The 14,607-nt window shown below is 40.0% G+C and overlaps 1 protein-coding gene across 4 annotated transcripts in view; it reads right to left on the bottom strand.

Annotated features, from left to right (window-relative positions):
• The window catches only part of LOC117558884 (protein jagged-2-like), a 54,913-nt gene that overhangs the window by 27,263 nt on the left and 13,043 nt on the right, over positions 1-14,607 (bottom strand). For all 4 annotated transcript variants that reach the window (XM_034235360.1, XM_034235358.1, XM_034235359.1 and 1 more), the window contains exons 3-4: positions 10,872-10,929; positions 224-478 (exon numbers count right to left, since the gene is read on the bottom strand). In XM_034235360.1, the coding sequence (XP_034091251.1) occupies positions 224-478; positions 10,872-10,929 (313 nt within the window). The remainder of the gene's footprint in view (positions 1-223; positions 479-10,871; positions 10,930-14,607) is intronic.

Raw genomic sequence — 14,607 nt, 5'->3', positions numbered from 1 at the left:
CTGATTTCTGGCAGGAAATGAAAACATAAAAAAAAAATGTCCACCAACTCACTAGAGGTTGGGCTTTATGTATACTTTCATACTCTTGATTTAATAATAAGGCTTTGATAATTGGTTACAGCTCTACTAAATAGTAACAAATCTCTTATAATTCAATATAAATCAGTTCTAATTAAACCCCATCCCCCTGTATCCTGTGTTCTGCTGCAGACCCCCCTTGTACCTGTATTGCAATCAGGCCCTGTCCAGCCCTCCATGCAGCCTCTGTTCCCCAGCTGGTCGCACACGTAATGCCCGAAGTAGTCGTCACGGGGACGGCAGACTTTGTTGCACTTGACGCCGTAGTAGTTTTCATCGCAGCGGACCCGGATGGTGTACTCGAGGCTGGTGAAGGAGCTCTTATACTCTACCACCTGCTTCTCTTCGCCGGGGTTTATCATCCCTTTGTGGATGCTGCGCTCAATCAGAAGCTCCTCATCTGGAAACAAGACAAATAAATCAGTGTTAGAGCAGAAAATAGTTGTTTTACTAAAAGGGGCTTAGTATTAGTCTGGCTTTGATGTAGTGTTTTATAATTATATGGTTTTATTATTTATGTCACTGTAATGTATAGACACTATACAGTTGAACAATATAAATTGTTACATTTATTTTATTTTTAACATTTTACAACTTGTTAGCATGGTAGTTTTGTCAAAAGCATTTTGAAGTGCATTTAATTCGCTAGAATGTTTTGTATAAATAAAGTTTTGCTTGAAATTGAATAACCAACTATTTTTTGTAATATTAGGTCTCTACAATAGTAGCCTACTTATTTTCATTATCATCTTTACCATTTATCTCAATGTAATTTTTTTAAACTTTTGAGCATTATGACTTAAATTAAAAAACACATTAATGTTATTTTTAACATTTTACTACTTGTATCGTCCTATTTTTCGTCAGTTGCTTGTAAAGCACTTTGAAGTGTATTTGATTTGCTCGAAAGCTGCTCTTTAAATCCTGGTTGACTTGATGCATATAAGCACTGAATAAATTAAAAACACTCAACAGGTCAAGTATTTGGGTCGGTTTGATAGCATGGTCTAAACAACACAAATTCTGAATGACATTCCAAGAAGCAGCACTGATTCCGGTAATGGGATTTGACCCAACAACCCGGTGTTTAGTGATATAAGACGATCCAAGATGGCTGTTGTGAGCACAGATCAGAAGGAAGGACTCACATCCGTTAAACATCACTCTGTTGCACCAAATATGTTGCAAAAGAAAGAAGGAGGAGAAAATAGGAGAATAAAGCGAGCTCAAACCGAGGGTGTAGCGAGGTCTGCAAGAACTTGATAACCCAAAATGCTTTTCTGCCCACCCCCACTCTCAGGATATCCACCCCTGACTCCATTGGAGCCAGGCCGGAAATAATAAGAGAAGTGGAGCAGACGAGGAAAAGCGACATAGGAAAGAGCTCATCGTACCAACTCAGCTCTGTCTTCAGTGGGAGGAGCTAAGTGGAAAACTGCTAGCAAATGTCTTAAAGGGGCCCTATTGTGCTTTTTGTTATATAGGTTTTTTTGCATGTAAATTGTCTGCCTGAAATCCCTCTATTGCACTATTTGCTTTACTTTTGGAACATAATGACATCACTATGTTAACACTCGCACGTCTATTGTTTGTAGCCTTTATTTAACCAGGTGAAAGCCCCTTGAGATCAAAAGATCTCTTTTTCAAGGGTGACCTGCAGGACATTAGTTACACATGTAACATAAAAACAACAGAACAACAATAAGGATGACATACAACATAATGTACAGGGTACAGTTTACAAACTCTATTTACAGAGACAGGTACCATGAGTATCAAACAGCATGTCACCCAGCTGAGTTTTAAAATGATGCAGGGGAACCAAAGTGCTCAGTTTTAAACATGTTTGCAGACTGTTCCAATTTAGTGGAGCTGCACAACTAAAAGCTTTCTTCCCTAAGACAGTCCTAGCACTTGGCACATTTAATAAAACAACATCATGAGATCTCAGGCAATATGTACTTTCAATTCGTCGAGAGATCAGAGAGCAGATATAAAAAGGTAGTTTCCCCAACATGGCTTTGTAAATGAACATGTACCAGTGACTGAGCCTCCGTACAGTTAGTGAAGGCAGACCTGCCTTGGCCTACAGGGTACAGTGATGAGTAAGTGCTTTATAGTTAGTAACAAATCTCAGGGCACTGTGATAGGCGGCATCTAACTTTTCCAGGCAATGGGCAGGTGCATTCATATAGATCAAATCACCATAGTCCATCACAGGTAAAAAGGTCACAGTGACTAGCCTTTTCCTGGCTTCAAAAGAGAAACAGGACTTGTTTCTGAAAAAGAAACCTAGTCTAACCCTCAGCTTTTTAAGCAGGTTATTGACATGAAGTTTAAAAGTAAGACAATCATCAAGCCAGATACCTAGGTATTTATAACTGGTAACCACTTCAAGTACTTGTCCTTGCATAGTAACAATATCCAAAACAGGCTCTGGTGTCTTTTTAGCTTTTGAAAATAGCATTACCTTGGTTTTATCAACATTTAAAATAAGCTTAAGTTCAGCAAGCTGAGTCTGAATAATGTTAAAAACAGCCTGCAATTTAACACCAGCCTCCTTAATGGAGGGACCTGCACAGTACATCACGGTATCATCCGCATAAAAATGTAAAGTAGCTTCATCCACATTTTCACCTAAACTGTTGATATGGAGAATAAAAGTGGACCTAAAACAGAACCTTGAGGAACACCATTAGCAATGTTTAACCACTCAGAAGACAGCTCATCAAAGTGTTCACAAACCAACCCACTGCATGGCTGGATATGCCGATACTGAGTAGCCTCTGCTTTAAGATGCGATGATCGACGGTATCAAACGCTTTTGAAAGGTCAATAAATAGAGCTGCACATCTCTGCTTATTGTCTAAAATACTCGTAATGTCATTCACCACTTTCATTGTGGCAGTGATGGTGCTGTGTTGTTTTCTGAAGCCTGACTGATGTTTAGACAGGATATCATTTTTACATAAAAACTCCTTTACCTGTTCACTCACTAGGCGTTCGAGCACCTTCGCCAGAACTGACAATTTAGAGATTGGCCTATAGTTATTTAAAATAGTTGCCTCCCCTCCTTTTAGCAAAGGCAAGACATAAGCTGACTTCCATACTTTTGGAATTGCATTTGTGCTGAGGGAGAGGTTAAAAAGAGTAGTGAGAGGAAGAGCAATACAATCTGCAGCTATCTTTAAAAAGAAAGGTTCTACGTTGTCCGGGCCAGCCGGTTTCTTAGGATCTAGCTTAGATAAGGCTTCATGAACAACATTGACAGTAAAAGGAGTAAAACTGAAAGGGTTTTCCAGACCACATTGTTCAGAGTCACGGATTGGGGTGTTCACAGAAGCAGAGTTAGAAACAGAATAAAACAGAACCGCAGGACACAAAATGCTCATTAAAGCAATTTAACATAGTGGCCCTGTCCGATATAGTGCCAGATGCTGTGGTAAGGCACGGAGGTAGCTCATTACGGATCTCACCGGTGGATATCAATTTTATTGCATTCCAACATTTCCTAGGATTATTTGGCTAGCGCTCCAACACATTGTACGTAATAAGCTGAGGGGCGGGACATCTCTTAGTGGTTGAAGAAGGAGAAGGAGAATGTTGTTGACTCATAAACAAATGGGAAATGGGGATTCAATTAGGTTAGTTTGACTTTATTGATCCTAAATTGGGAAATGTATGCAAATTCTGAATATGGGATCAATAAGGTAAATAGAATAAATCAATTTAAAGTAAATTAATTAAACTTTTGTCACTTAAGATTAACATAAAGATGTATTGTTTTACCTGAACTCTAACAATTAATTCTGAAATAATAGTTTACCATTAAAAAAGTAAGTTTCCTCTTTTATACCCTATCAGCTGGATTAGACTTGCTACATTTAAATGTTGCCACATTTATTAGGGATAACTTTAAATTTGTTCTGACATTTACCTTGTATAAAATGTTATGTTTTCATCGCATAAACTGTGTAAAACTTGAGACATATCCCTTTGCTTTTCTAAAATCATCTCCATAGCTGCTGAAGTTTGACACTGTATAGAGAAAGGATCCATTTCCAGGCTGTCCTGATTTACTGAGTTTCTGTGCGAGCTAACCAACTGCCACAGTTTCCAGTCCCACACCCACCACCTGAAACACTCGCTGCTGCTCTTCTCCAGCAATTAGATATAAAAATATAGACCAATGAGCTCCCTCTGTAGTGAGGAGACACACTAAGAGAGGCCGCTGTTACTAGGGAGAGCAGGAGAGAGTGGGCCATTACAAAAAACACGTTACATAAACAACAGGGGGCTTCAGATCCGAGAAGCTGATCGTGTCCAGAGAAAACTGAGGAGAAGATTCATTTCAGAGACAAAGCGTGACTTTTTTCTACTTGAATGCAACAAGCCACCTGTAACTGGACTGTTTTGTTAGGGGGCTGTGACACTTTTACTTTGACCTCTTGACAGCTTGTCACTTGTAACTGTGGTGATCTTTGAACTGAAGACAGGGCTGTGTTTATGATGCTAGTTAAAATAAGTTTATTTTGTTTTCCTTCACCGGACATTTGATGGTTTTCGGAAAAAAAGTCACATTTTCCCCATCTGGCCCACATGAGTGTGTCTTAAATGCTCAAAAATAAAACCCCAGCAGTTGATTATTAGTGGCTTAATTTGAGGAATACACGCACTCATATACAAAGCCCCCTTTCTATTTCATTTTACAAAAGAAACCAACGTCGTAAAATGTTGGCTAAACACATGCCGTTGTTAGTGTTTTGCAAAAATAAAATGAACATTGTAAACGGTTCACAGAAGTCACGGTTCGGTATGTACCTGGGTTTGGGGGTCACGTACAACAAGAAAAAGCAAAAAAAAGTCCCAAATGCATAATTCCAGGTTTGTTGTTATTTATTTTGAACAGCAGTGCAAGTTTCAGTTTAAAAATAAGCAACTCTAACATTTTGAATAATTAACTATATTACAGTTAAAAACAAACCACTAACAGTACCACACACACTCAGATGGCCATATTATCTATAATGGCTGATGTCAAACAAAAAGGTTCAATAAGCTGTAAAACTCAAAAGAATGTCTTGAAAATATTACAAAATAAATAAGTGTTTCAATCACAATCAATAAAAGCCGGGGTCCTCCACTATTGCATAGCCGTTGAAAAGTATATGCCAAAAGCTTCTGTTATTTATTTTGGTCTCTCGGCTTTCTTGTCTATTGGCTTCTTAAAAACAGCGGGGATGAGCTGTTGAACTGCTGTTGTCTTTTGCCGGGCTCCGGTGATGCCTTCTGATATGATTTAGTGGTTCTTATTATACATCCATGGTCCGATCCACCACTCGCACTCCATCGTTATTGTAGTCCAAAGGGAACCCGAAATGTTCCCACACGGCTGATTTAAAAGAAGCAGGTGGGTCTTTTAGCTCCTGTGTGTTATCTGAACTGTGTCAGTTGCGAACGAGCCGCTCTTTTAAGTGAACGATGGGAGCCGGCTCGCGCCCGTGAACGAGCCATTTTAAAAAAAAAAAAGTAATACAAGACAGAATGATATGATGATCTCCGCGCTACGGGTGCTCCGTGCATGCATGCAGTGACATGTAATATCCAAGGATTAGAGACTGTTGGATGCTGCTGTTTTGAGCATTGCAATATATTTATTTTCATTATGTTATTTATTTATGATTATTTTTAGGCTCAGCAAAGATTTGTTGTCAGTTTGTATAGGTATTGCTATCTGCTTTTTTTTTTGCGTGGTTCTACAATCAGAGTCAGAGAGTTACAAGGGTCTGTAAATGCAATGAAAACAATTGGCCACAGCAAATCATTTATATTAAAAATGTAATTTTTACTTTTGAATACTTCAGTACAAAGGATGTATTGAATAATTTAAGTGATATATGTGTACACATATAAATCATTAGTCAAAACTGGGCTACATTTGATTGAATTATAAAAGGTATATTTCGCAGGTAAACCTATTAACCCCGCCCCCTTTAAAAAAATGGCTCTTTTGAACGGCTCTCGCAAAGGAACGGAGCCATAAGATCCAGCTCCCTTCAAAGAGCCATAATTCCTATCACTAATCTGAACTCCCAATACTAACTTCTCTTCTTCTTGTATTTTGTTTGTTTTGTTGTGTTTTCTTCTTCTTCTTCATTTGTTGTTTAAGTGTGGCTGGCAAACAGCTTTTAGGCGCAATACCACCCCCTGGATTATACATATTGTAGTCTTCCCTGAATGACAGACTTTTTTCCCACTCGTAAAAAAAAGACGTATTCGTCGTGTGACTGCATGCACCGAACCGTGACGTCCGAACCGTGATGGTACGGGACGAATACCGTTACACCCCTACATTGTACGTGATAGGTTAAGGGTCGGGAAATATATAGGCGGTTGACTAACCACAACAGAGCCGGTCAGCTAACCAATCACATCGTTTCAGGTTCACATATTCACAAATATGAACCTGAAAATGAGCAGAATAGATCCCCTTTAAATTAAATTGTCTTCCAGTATTTATTTTTCAGTGAAAACCATGATCATTGGATTTAAAAAAATATGTAAATGTTGAATTTCCATCACATATGCCAAGAGAACAAAAATCTCCTACAACTAGAAACTATAAATAAAACCTGCAATCATTTCGTGAGCCCTTAGTCTTATGTTGGTTGTAGATAATGGCTGCATATGAAAGCACAACAGGCCATGCCCGAACAACCCTCTCACTCTGAAAGTGATTCAGCGATGATAACCCGGTTGTCAAGCAGTTATTTTGTTTTGGAAAGCATCTTCCTGCAGGCGGTTCAGTGTGGCACCAACAAACTGTTACATACATTTGTGATCAGTAAAAGAGGTGGATATACCTCTCTTCTCTCTCTTTGCTGATTTGTTTTAACCTGCTTGTTGCTTCAGCTGGGTGGAGTTCAAATTATAAGGTACAGAAATTGCACTTAATCAACTTTGAAATGGTTTCGTGTAATTGCAAAAACATTATAATGCATCTTATTATTGCAGCATACAGCTTGCGGCACACTCCCACGTCAGGAAATATGAAAATTACCTTAAGTTCATTGCTCACATAATGCTTGATCATTATATCAGTAGGGTACCACTTATTGATACCATAGATATTTAAATTGTTAGTTTGTGGTAATGTGACATGAATTAGTACAGTTTCGTTACAAATACCTCATCTATCACCTTAGTTGTTTTCATTTATCTGAATATAACGTACAAAACCATCAGTGCATCAGTGTTGTGCGATAAGATTGGCAATACTTTTATCATATAAATTGTTTTTATTGTCAACAAATCCCATTAAAATATCAGTTCAAGGCTTTCGAAATATGTGATGACTTCCTGTCTGTAGCTCTCATTCCCACTGGTTTATGATAAAGACGTTAATCTTTTAAATCTACCAAATATATTATTTTGTTTTAAGCAAACTTTACTCAACAAGGAGGAACAAGTAAATGTGTTGGTGACTGTTTTCAGCAGCAGAATAATCCACACAATAAACTACAGTGTGTGTGTGTGTGTGTGTGTGTGTGTGTGTGTGTGTGCGTTCATGGTGTGTGAATCAATTAACTGTATTTAACAGTTGATGGATAACAATAGAGCTTTATGGAAAAGAGGAAGAAGATTAACAGAAGGAAGCTATCTCAACTGAATTCTCCCCTGGTTTATGATGGAGGGGATTACCCATCCTTACCCACTGTAAACAAAATAATGTGTACCCTCCACACCAGCCAACAATCCACCGACACAGAGTTAACTTCATCATCATCATCATCCTCTCCTGCGCTTTCTATTTTGTATTTAAAACAGGCGGGGGCTTCCTGAAGCCCAAACAGCTTCCACACAGACTTCATTTTCTGAGAACTCTCCAACCTGCTGCCCAGACCTGTTCACACAACGCTCACTGGAGTAACCTCGCTTCTTTTATAATTGCCATCATAACCTCTCACAGAGTTCATCAATGAAAACATTTTGAATCTAGCGTCTCAAATGTTAACATTGTACGTCTTCTTTGACAGTGAATGCAATACCTAGGATTTCGACCAATCGTCAGAAAAAATAAATCGTATGTCAATATCGGCTCTAGGAAATTTGGATGAACTATTTTCAGTATTTTCTGACATTTACAGGAGAGAATCAATGGTGAACAACAGAACTGAGAAAAGCAGCACATTCTCAAACTTCAGAAGATAAGACCATTGGAGGCTTATGGCCCGTCCACACAGCGGCGTGCGTTGAAGCTTTCAACGCTTCTGCCCATGGGGTGACGTCACTTTTAGCCGAACTGCATTTTGGGAAGCGACGTGGAGCGTTGCTGGCGTTGCTGGCTTCAAAAGTTGAGCAATGTTCAACTTTTGACGCCTCGACGGAGGCGTCAGCCAATGAAATCCCGTTTATGCAAATCTGCCAGTACAAGCGCTAGCCAATCAAACCGCGTGTATGCTGGGAGAGACTACGCAGGTCATTTCCTCATATTCAAAAAAATTGAGGGAAAATGCATTATAGCGGTAGTGAAGCACCCGGTGCTGTATGATCAGTCTCTGTTCATCTACCGGGATACAAACCGGAGGAGCGAGGCATGGAGGGAGGTGGCAGAGACAGTGGATGAAACTGGTAGGTTTTCGCCTGTTTGGGGATTTTATATCCAGTTTACTTCGTTTTAACATTGCTATTGCTTTTTATGTCGGGGGCGGGAGATTCATGTGATTGGTTGTTGGTCGCGTTGCTCGCAAAAAATCCCCAAGCTTCAGACACGCCCACCTCCAAGCGTCAACGCACGCTGCTGTGTGGACGCTCCGTTAGGCCTTTTTCTTAATATATGCAGTAAACTTTTGTAAATACTGTTGTCCAACTGACAATCCTCCCCCATTAATAATAATCAAAATACTTTTGAAAAAAACCAAATATGGGCTACTTTGTGTTTTCAGAAAGCTCACACGATGTCACACTTAGTTTTCTATTTTAAATTTACTGTGGGTCCACTTTAGATTAAACCTGTATTACGTACAGAAATATAAGACAGTGTTGAGGAATGGGCTCTTGGGCCAAAAAATCTTGGTCGTGACATCTTTCCATTCTTATTCCTGTTCACACCTGGCCTGCTGTACATGACGATTCTCTAGCACTCTCTTTAATTATGCAACAGTTTCAGTAATGCTAGATGCAACATGTTTATCCCTGCTCTCTGACGTTTGTCGAAAGCAACTCCCAACAATGTAGGAATTCCCAAAGTGAAGTTTCGAGTGAAAGTAGATACGCAGAGAAGTAAATAATAACAATTTAAGCCCAAATACCTGCTAAAATAAATCTGAGCATCACATCCATGGAGGAATGTTTCTTATTATTACATTTATATTCCTAACTTGTGTAGTATTTGATACAAAGAAATTGTTATGTTTGAATTTGACACTTGGCTTCTGACAGACTCACTGACAGATTTAAGAATCAAACTTGATCGCGAATGAGAAAAATCTCCAAGTATTCAAGATAAGACACGGCGCCCCCAGCCTGCCTCACCACGATGAGGATTATTAAAGAGGACATATTATGCTAATTTTCAGGTTCATATTAGTATTTTGTTCCTCTACTGCTACATGTTTCCACGCTTTAATGTTCAAAAAGCTCTTTACTTTTCTCTTACTGTCTGTGCTGCAGCATCTCTTTTCACCCTCTGTCTGAAACCAGAGCCCAGTCTGCTCTGATTGGTTAGCTGGCCGGCTCTGTTGTGATTGGTCAACCACTTAGAGATGTCCCGCCTCTTAGCCTATCACGTACAATGTGTTGGAGCGCTAGCCAATAGAGCGCTAGTGTTACGTAGTGGTGTCACTATGTTCCGTAAACTTTGGGATTTAAGCCTTTGCAGACCAATTACATGCACACAAACCTATACAACACACTACAGGGAAGGAAAAAGCCCCAAAAGCCTAATAAAGCCCCTTTAAAGCATCCCTCCACCCATGACACTGCACCATCGACAGGTGGTGGAGTGATCAGAAACCAAAGTGTCGCTCCACGAGAGCTGCTGTCCAGGCCGGGGCATGGCAGCCTAGATGGCAGCGTGTCACAGCGCTTCAGGATAATGAAGTGCTTGCAGTAGCCGGACAGCTGTCGGGATGCTAATTAGGAGACAGACATCAGAGGAAAGAGGGGCAAAGAAAAGCTGCTGCGGTCCGTAATTAATGGCTTAACGATGCAATGCTCTCACAGGCTTTATATAGAGATGGCCAAAAACAGTCAGAGTGACCGTGAAGAGGGCGAGAAATGGGAAACGGTGGTGGAGGAGCGTTAGGAAACTCAATGACAAATCAGATTGGTGCATGAGGAAGTCAATGCCTCACTTTGAAGGTGCAGCGTTGATGGGTAAACTTGACATTCCCGCACAGATTCACAAATCTCACAACATGGCACACGTCTCCCATTCCTTTCATGTTAGTCAACAGATTGCAGGTGTCTCATATGAGTGGGTGAGTTGGCTTTCTTTCCATTCTGCTTACCAAATAGACCTCGGGCGTACAGGTGTGAGTAAGCATGACATAATGGCCCATTTTTGCTAGTTCTTGTTAATACTCATCACTTTCACTGTGAACCATTTGATGGGAATAAAACTGTAGATTACTAGCAAGAAATCAAAGCCAAAGAAACGGATGAGTTGAGCCAGAATGTGACACAAACACCATGACCTAAGAATAATCACATTAACTAGAGCTATGATATACAAAGACAAAATTAAAGGACGGACATCAGAAAAATGTTTAAATTGGTGAAATGATGCTTACCATTGCTGTGTGTGCCATTGTCCCTGTCCCACGCCTCCAATATCACAGTGTACGCTCGCTGAAACACAGAAGGGGGGGCAGAGGTTATTACAGTGCACGCTAATACAGAAACACACACACACAGAAACTCAGATATGCCCACTTCAAGACATGCACATGATGTGGAGTTTACACAGAAACCTAGATACGAGATGCCGTAACTCATAAACAGAAACACATGAGTCTACACACACACACACACACACACACACACACACACACACACACACACACACACACACACACACACACACACACACACACACACACACACACACACACACACACACACACACACACACACACACACACACACACACACACACACACACACACACACACACACAACACACACACACACACACACACACACACCACACACACACACACACACACACACACACACACACACACACACACACACACACACACACACACACACACACACACACACACACACACACACACACACACACACACACACACACACACACACACACACACACACACACACACACACACACACACACACACACACACACACACACACACACACACACACGGTGGGAAAATAATTATTGTTCCCACACTGCTGTAACTGATTAGCCTCCATCAACCCGAGGCTAGTTAAAGAGTGCAGCCACTGTTATGATGAAAGACAAAACATTCACCCGAGAATAAGCTGTCTTTTCCATATTTCACCTGACAGGTCTTGTTTATTAAAATGATTTTTGTTTTAGAACCAAACATTAAATCCAGTTTTCCTTTGTCACTTCTGGATCTCGATGATCTTTTTCCATGACACCGTATCGATATCAGAGGGCGTACGTTCGTCTTCTCCTCGATCCACCGGGAGGTCAGCGCCCCGGGAAATCGTAGGGATTTGATGACTTTGAGTGGTAATGTATTGATTTCCAAAAAGGGAAATTCATTTTTCCTTGCCTTCTTCCACATAGATCTGGTAAGGGCTTGGTGTGTCTTTTAATTCAGGTGTCAGGGGAGACTCTTTGGGTGATGGGATCGATACCATTCAGGGTTTCTTATAACACATTGTAGACTAAAGTAAAAGCAAATGCTAGAAGAAATTATAATGATTTCATGATGACATTTTTTCTAGATTATATTAGATTTAGCTTTATTGTCATTGCACAGAATACCAATAACAAGAATGATTGAAATGCAGTGCGATGTACAGATATAACATATAAAATGTAAATACAATACACAGCTTTTACGTAGAGTTTGCATGAGCATTCTTACTGCCGTGCATCATTTATTGGCATTTATTGTACGCTTCCTCAGAGCGTAACACTTGAGTGTGAGTCAGAATGAGGAAAAAGGCAGCAAGTGACAACACAACCTTTTGAAATAATTTAAAATGCGATCAATTGTCGCAATGTTTGGATATATTCACCGCATGTTTTAACTGTAAGTTTAAATTCATTATAGTAGTGAGACATGTAGTGAAGTAGAAGTATAAAGTAGCATCAAATACTCAAATAAAAACTGAGCAGCAGGCTTTTAAATATTCCTCAAGTCGCCGAAAATATTTTTCATATTGTTCAATTTATTTATAATTTGTTATAAATGTTTTGTATTCATTCACTTTTCCTTATGTCTATGCAACTTTTACTAAGTGGATAATCTGTTGTAAACGTTTTGATTATGTTTATTTATTTTTATTCTCTCGACTTGCATCCTGCGAATGAAAAGTGCTTTACAAATAAAGCTTTATCATTAATATTATTAAAGTACATGGATGTCAAAATAGTACTTAAGTGCAAATGTACTTAGTAACATTCCATCACTGGTGTTGTGTATATTTCACATCAATATTAGATTAGACCATTTAGTGCTGCGATACGGTTTTCTGTGGACATTCTGAGAGAAAGCGCAGCATGCCTGCACACTATGCCTGCACACTATGCCTGCACACTATGCTTGCACACTATGGCCTACTTCCCAGAGGAGACGCGCTCCGCCATCCCACAGCAACAAACTCACACTCTGGATTGTTTCAGGTGCAAGGCTATTTTTTTCCTTTTTTTTCACGGGCATCTGCAAACAAACCAAAATGGAGCTCACTGTCCGTCAACTGCATGAGGCCGGACGAGCAGCTGTGAGTTCCCATGACCCAAGTGTGACTCGCAGCGACTGAGGCTGCAGGGAAGATTACAGGGGAGGCAGCAAAGTGGTGCTGGGGGAGATTAGAGACAGAGGGACGACAGAGACATGAAACAAGAAGGTAGAGGGGTAAAGTGCTTTACAGCGCTTTAAAAGTGATTTTACGGTGCTTACATTTAGTTCACAGAGGGACAGAAAAGACGCAAGGGAGGAACAATCTTGACTCAGATGTGACACCATGTTGTTACAAGTATTTGGTAGTTACTTTAGGGTGTATTCACAACAAGCAAGTTCAGAGCTGCAATTCAAATTAGACATAATTTACTTGGCTTGCAATAAAAGAGGATAACCACATTAAAAACATAGGGCAGGAGTTCAGAATCAGAAACGGGTTTAAACACATACGAGGAATTTGACTTGATGTCATGGTGCATACATAAAATGTAAAATGTGTCTGACATCATCTACAAGAGACTACCTCACAATGGAAAGTGTTATGCTCATTATAGTGGCAACTCATTTAATACATTTTCTTTTTGACAAATTGTTGAGTCTTTGTCAGACGTGAAAAATAAATAAAAGAAGCCCACCAAGTTAGTGACGGGTCTTGAGTTAAGATTGTTTTGTTAAATGCTATTTTCATAGTAGACAGAAATGTTCAAAAATCGTCACTGGTTGTGCCATTCATAATTTCAATGATTGCATTTTACTGCTGATTGCTGGCATTATATTTCACGTAAGCAGCCCTAAAACATGATATAAGATCTCATATGAAAGTAAACTGATCTGATGACAGTTATGCTGTATGTGCAGCTAAATTAGAGTGCAGAGTTGCAACTAGACTGATGTCTCCCTTTCCCTGTATGACTTAACAGAAACTAATCAAAGTGTTTAGTATTATAAGAGACTTGAAGCAAATGATGACCTCTGACTATGAGGCAGACGATTCAAAGCCAAATGTGGGCAGTTACATCACTACACTTATCGAATAAATCTTATTAAATTGCTCTCAAACAGGGTGTAAGCAGGTTCTCTGTTTCCGCTCACATGATCAGGGCACAGCATGACATAAGGTCATATCAATTGGGGAGGTTAAGGGCAATGTTAAGTATCAGTCCTTTCTAACAGACCGCTCAACGTCTGGTTCAGGTGTGGAACTGAATGTTTAAACTACACTCAGATTAGATAAAATCAGTAAAAATCTAAAAACGATGACCCTCAGTCTGCAGAGGATCATGCTGTTAATACCACACTCCTCTTCATCATCTCCAGATGACACAGCAGTGATTTATGAGCAGCCATAACTCCGTAATGAGTGAATATAAGTGAACATTATCATAATCAATCTTTCCCTTTGTAATCAATTTTAAATGTCACCGCCGCTGGCTCCCAAACAGATGGGGCTGTCCCACGGCCTCAGAGCAGCCTGACTCTGGTGTGTGTGTGTGTGTGTGTGTGTGTGTGTACATATTTTAGAGTGTGTGACTGCTCTAGAGTGTGTCCTTGAAGGACAGGAGCTGGAGAGTCACGTCCCCGCTGTCTGCATTGAGACGACCAACCTTATGAGTCGTAG

This window comes from Gymnodraco acuticeps, unplaced genomic scaffold (assembly GCF_902827175.1).
Source record: "Gymnodraco acuticeps unplaced genomic scaffold, fGymAcu1.1, whole genome shotgun sequence".
NCBI lineage: Eukaryota > Metazoa > Chordata > Actinopteri > Perciformes > Bathydraconidae > Gymnodraco > Gymnodraco acuticeps.
This window is presented reverse-complemented; position numbering and strand designations above follow the sequence as displayed.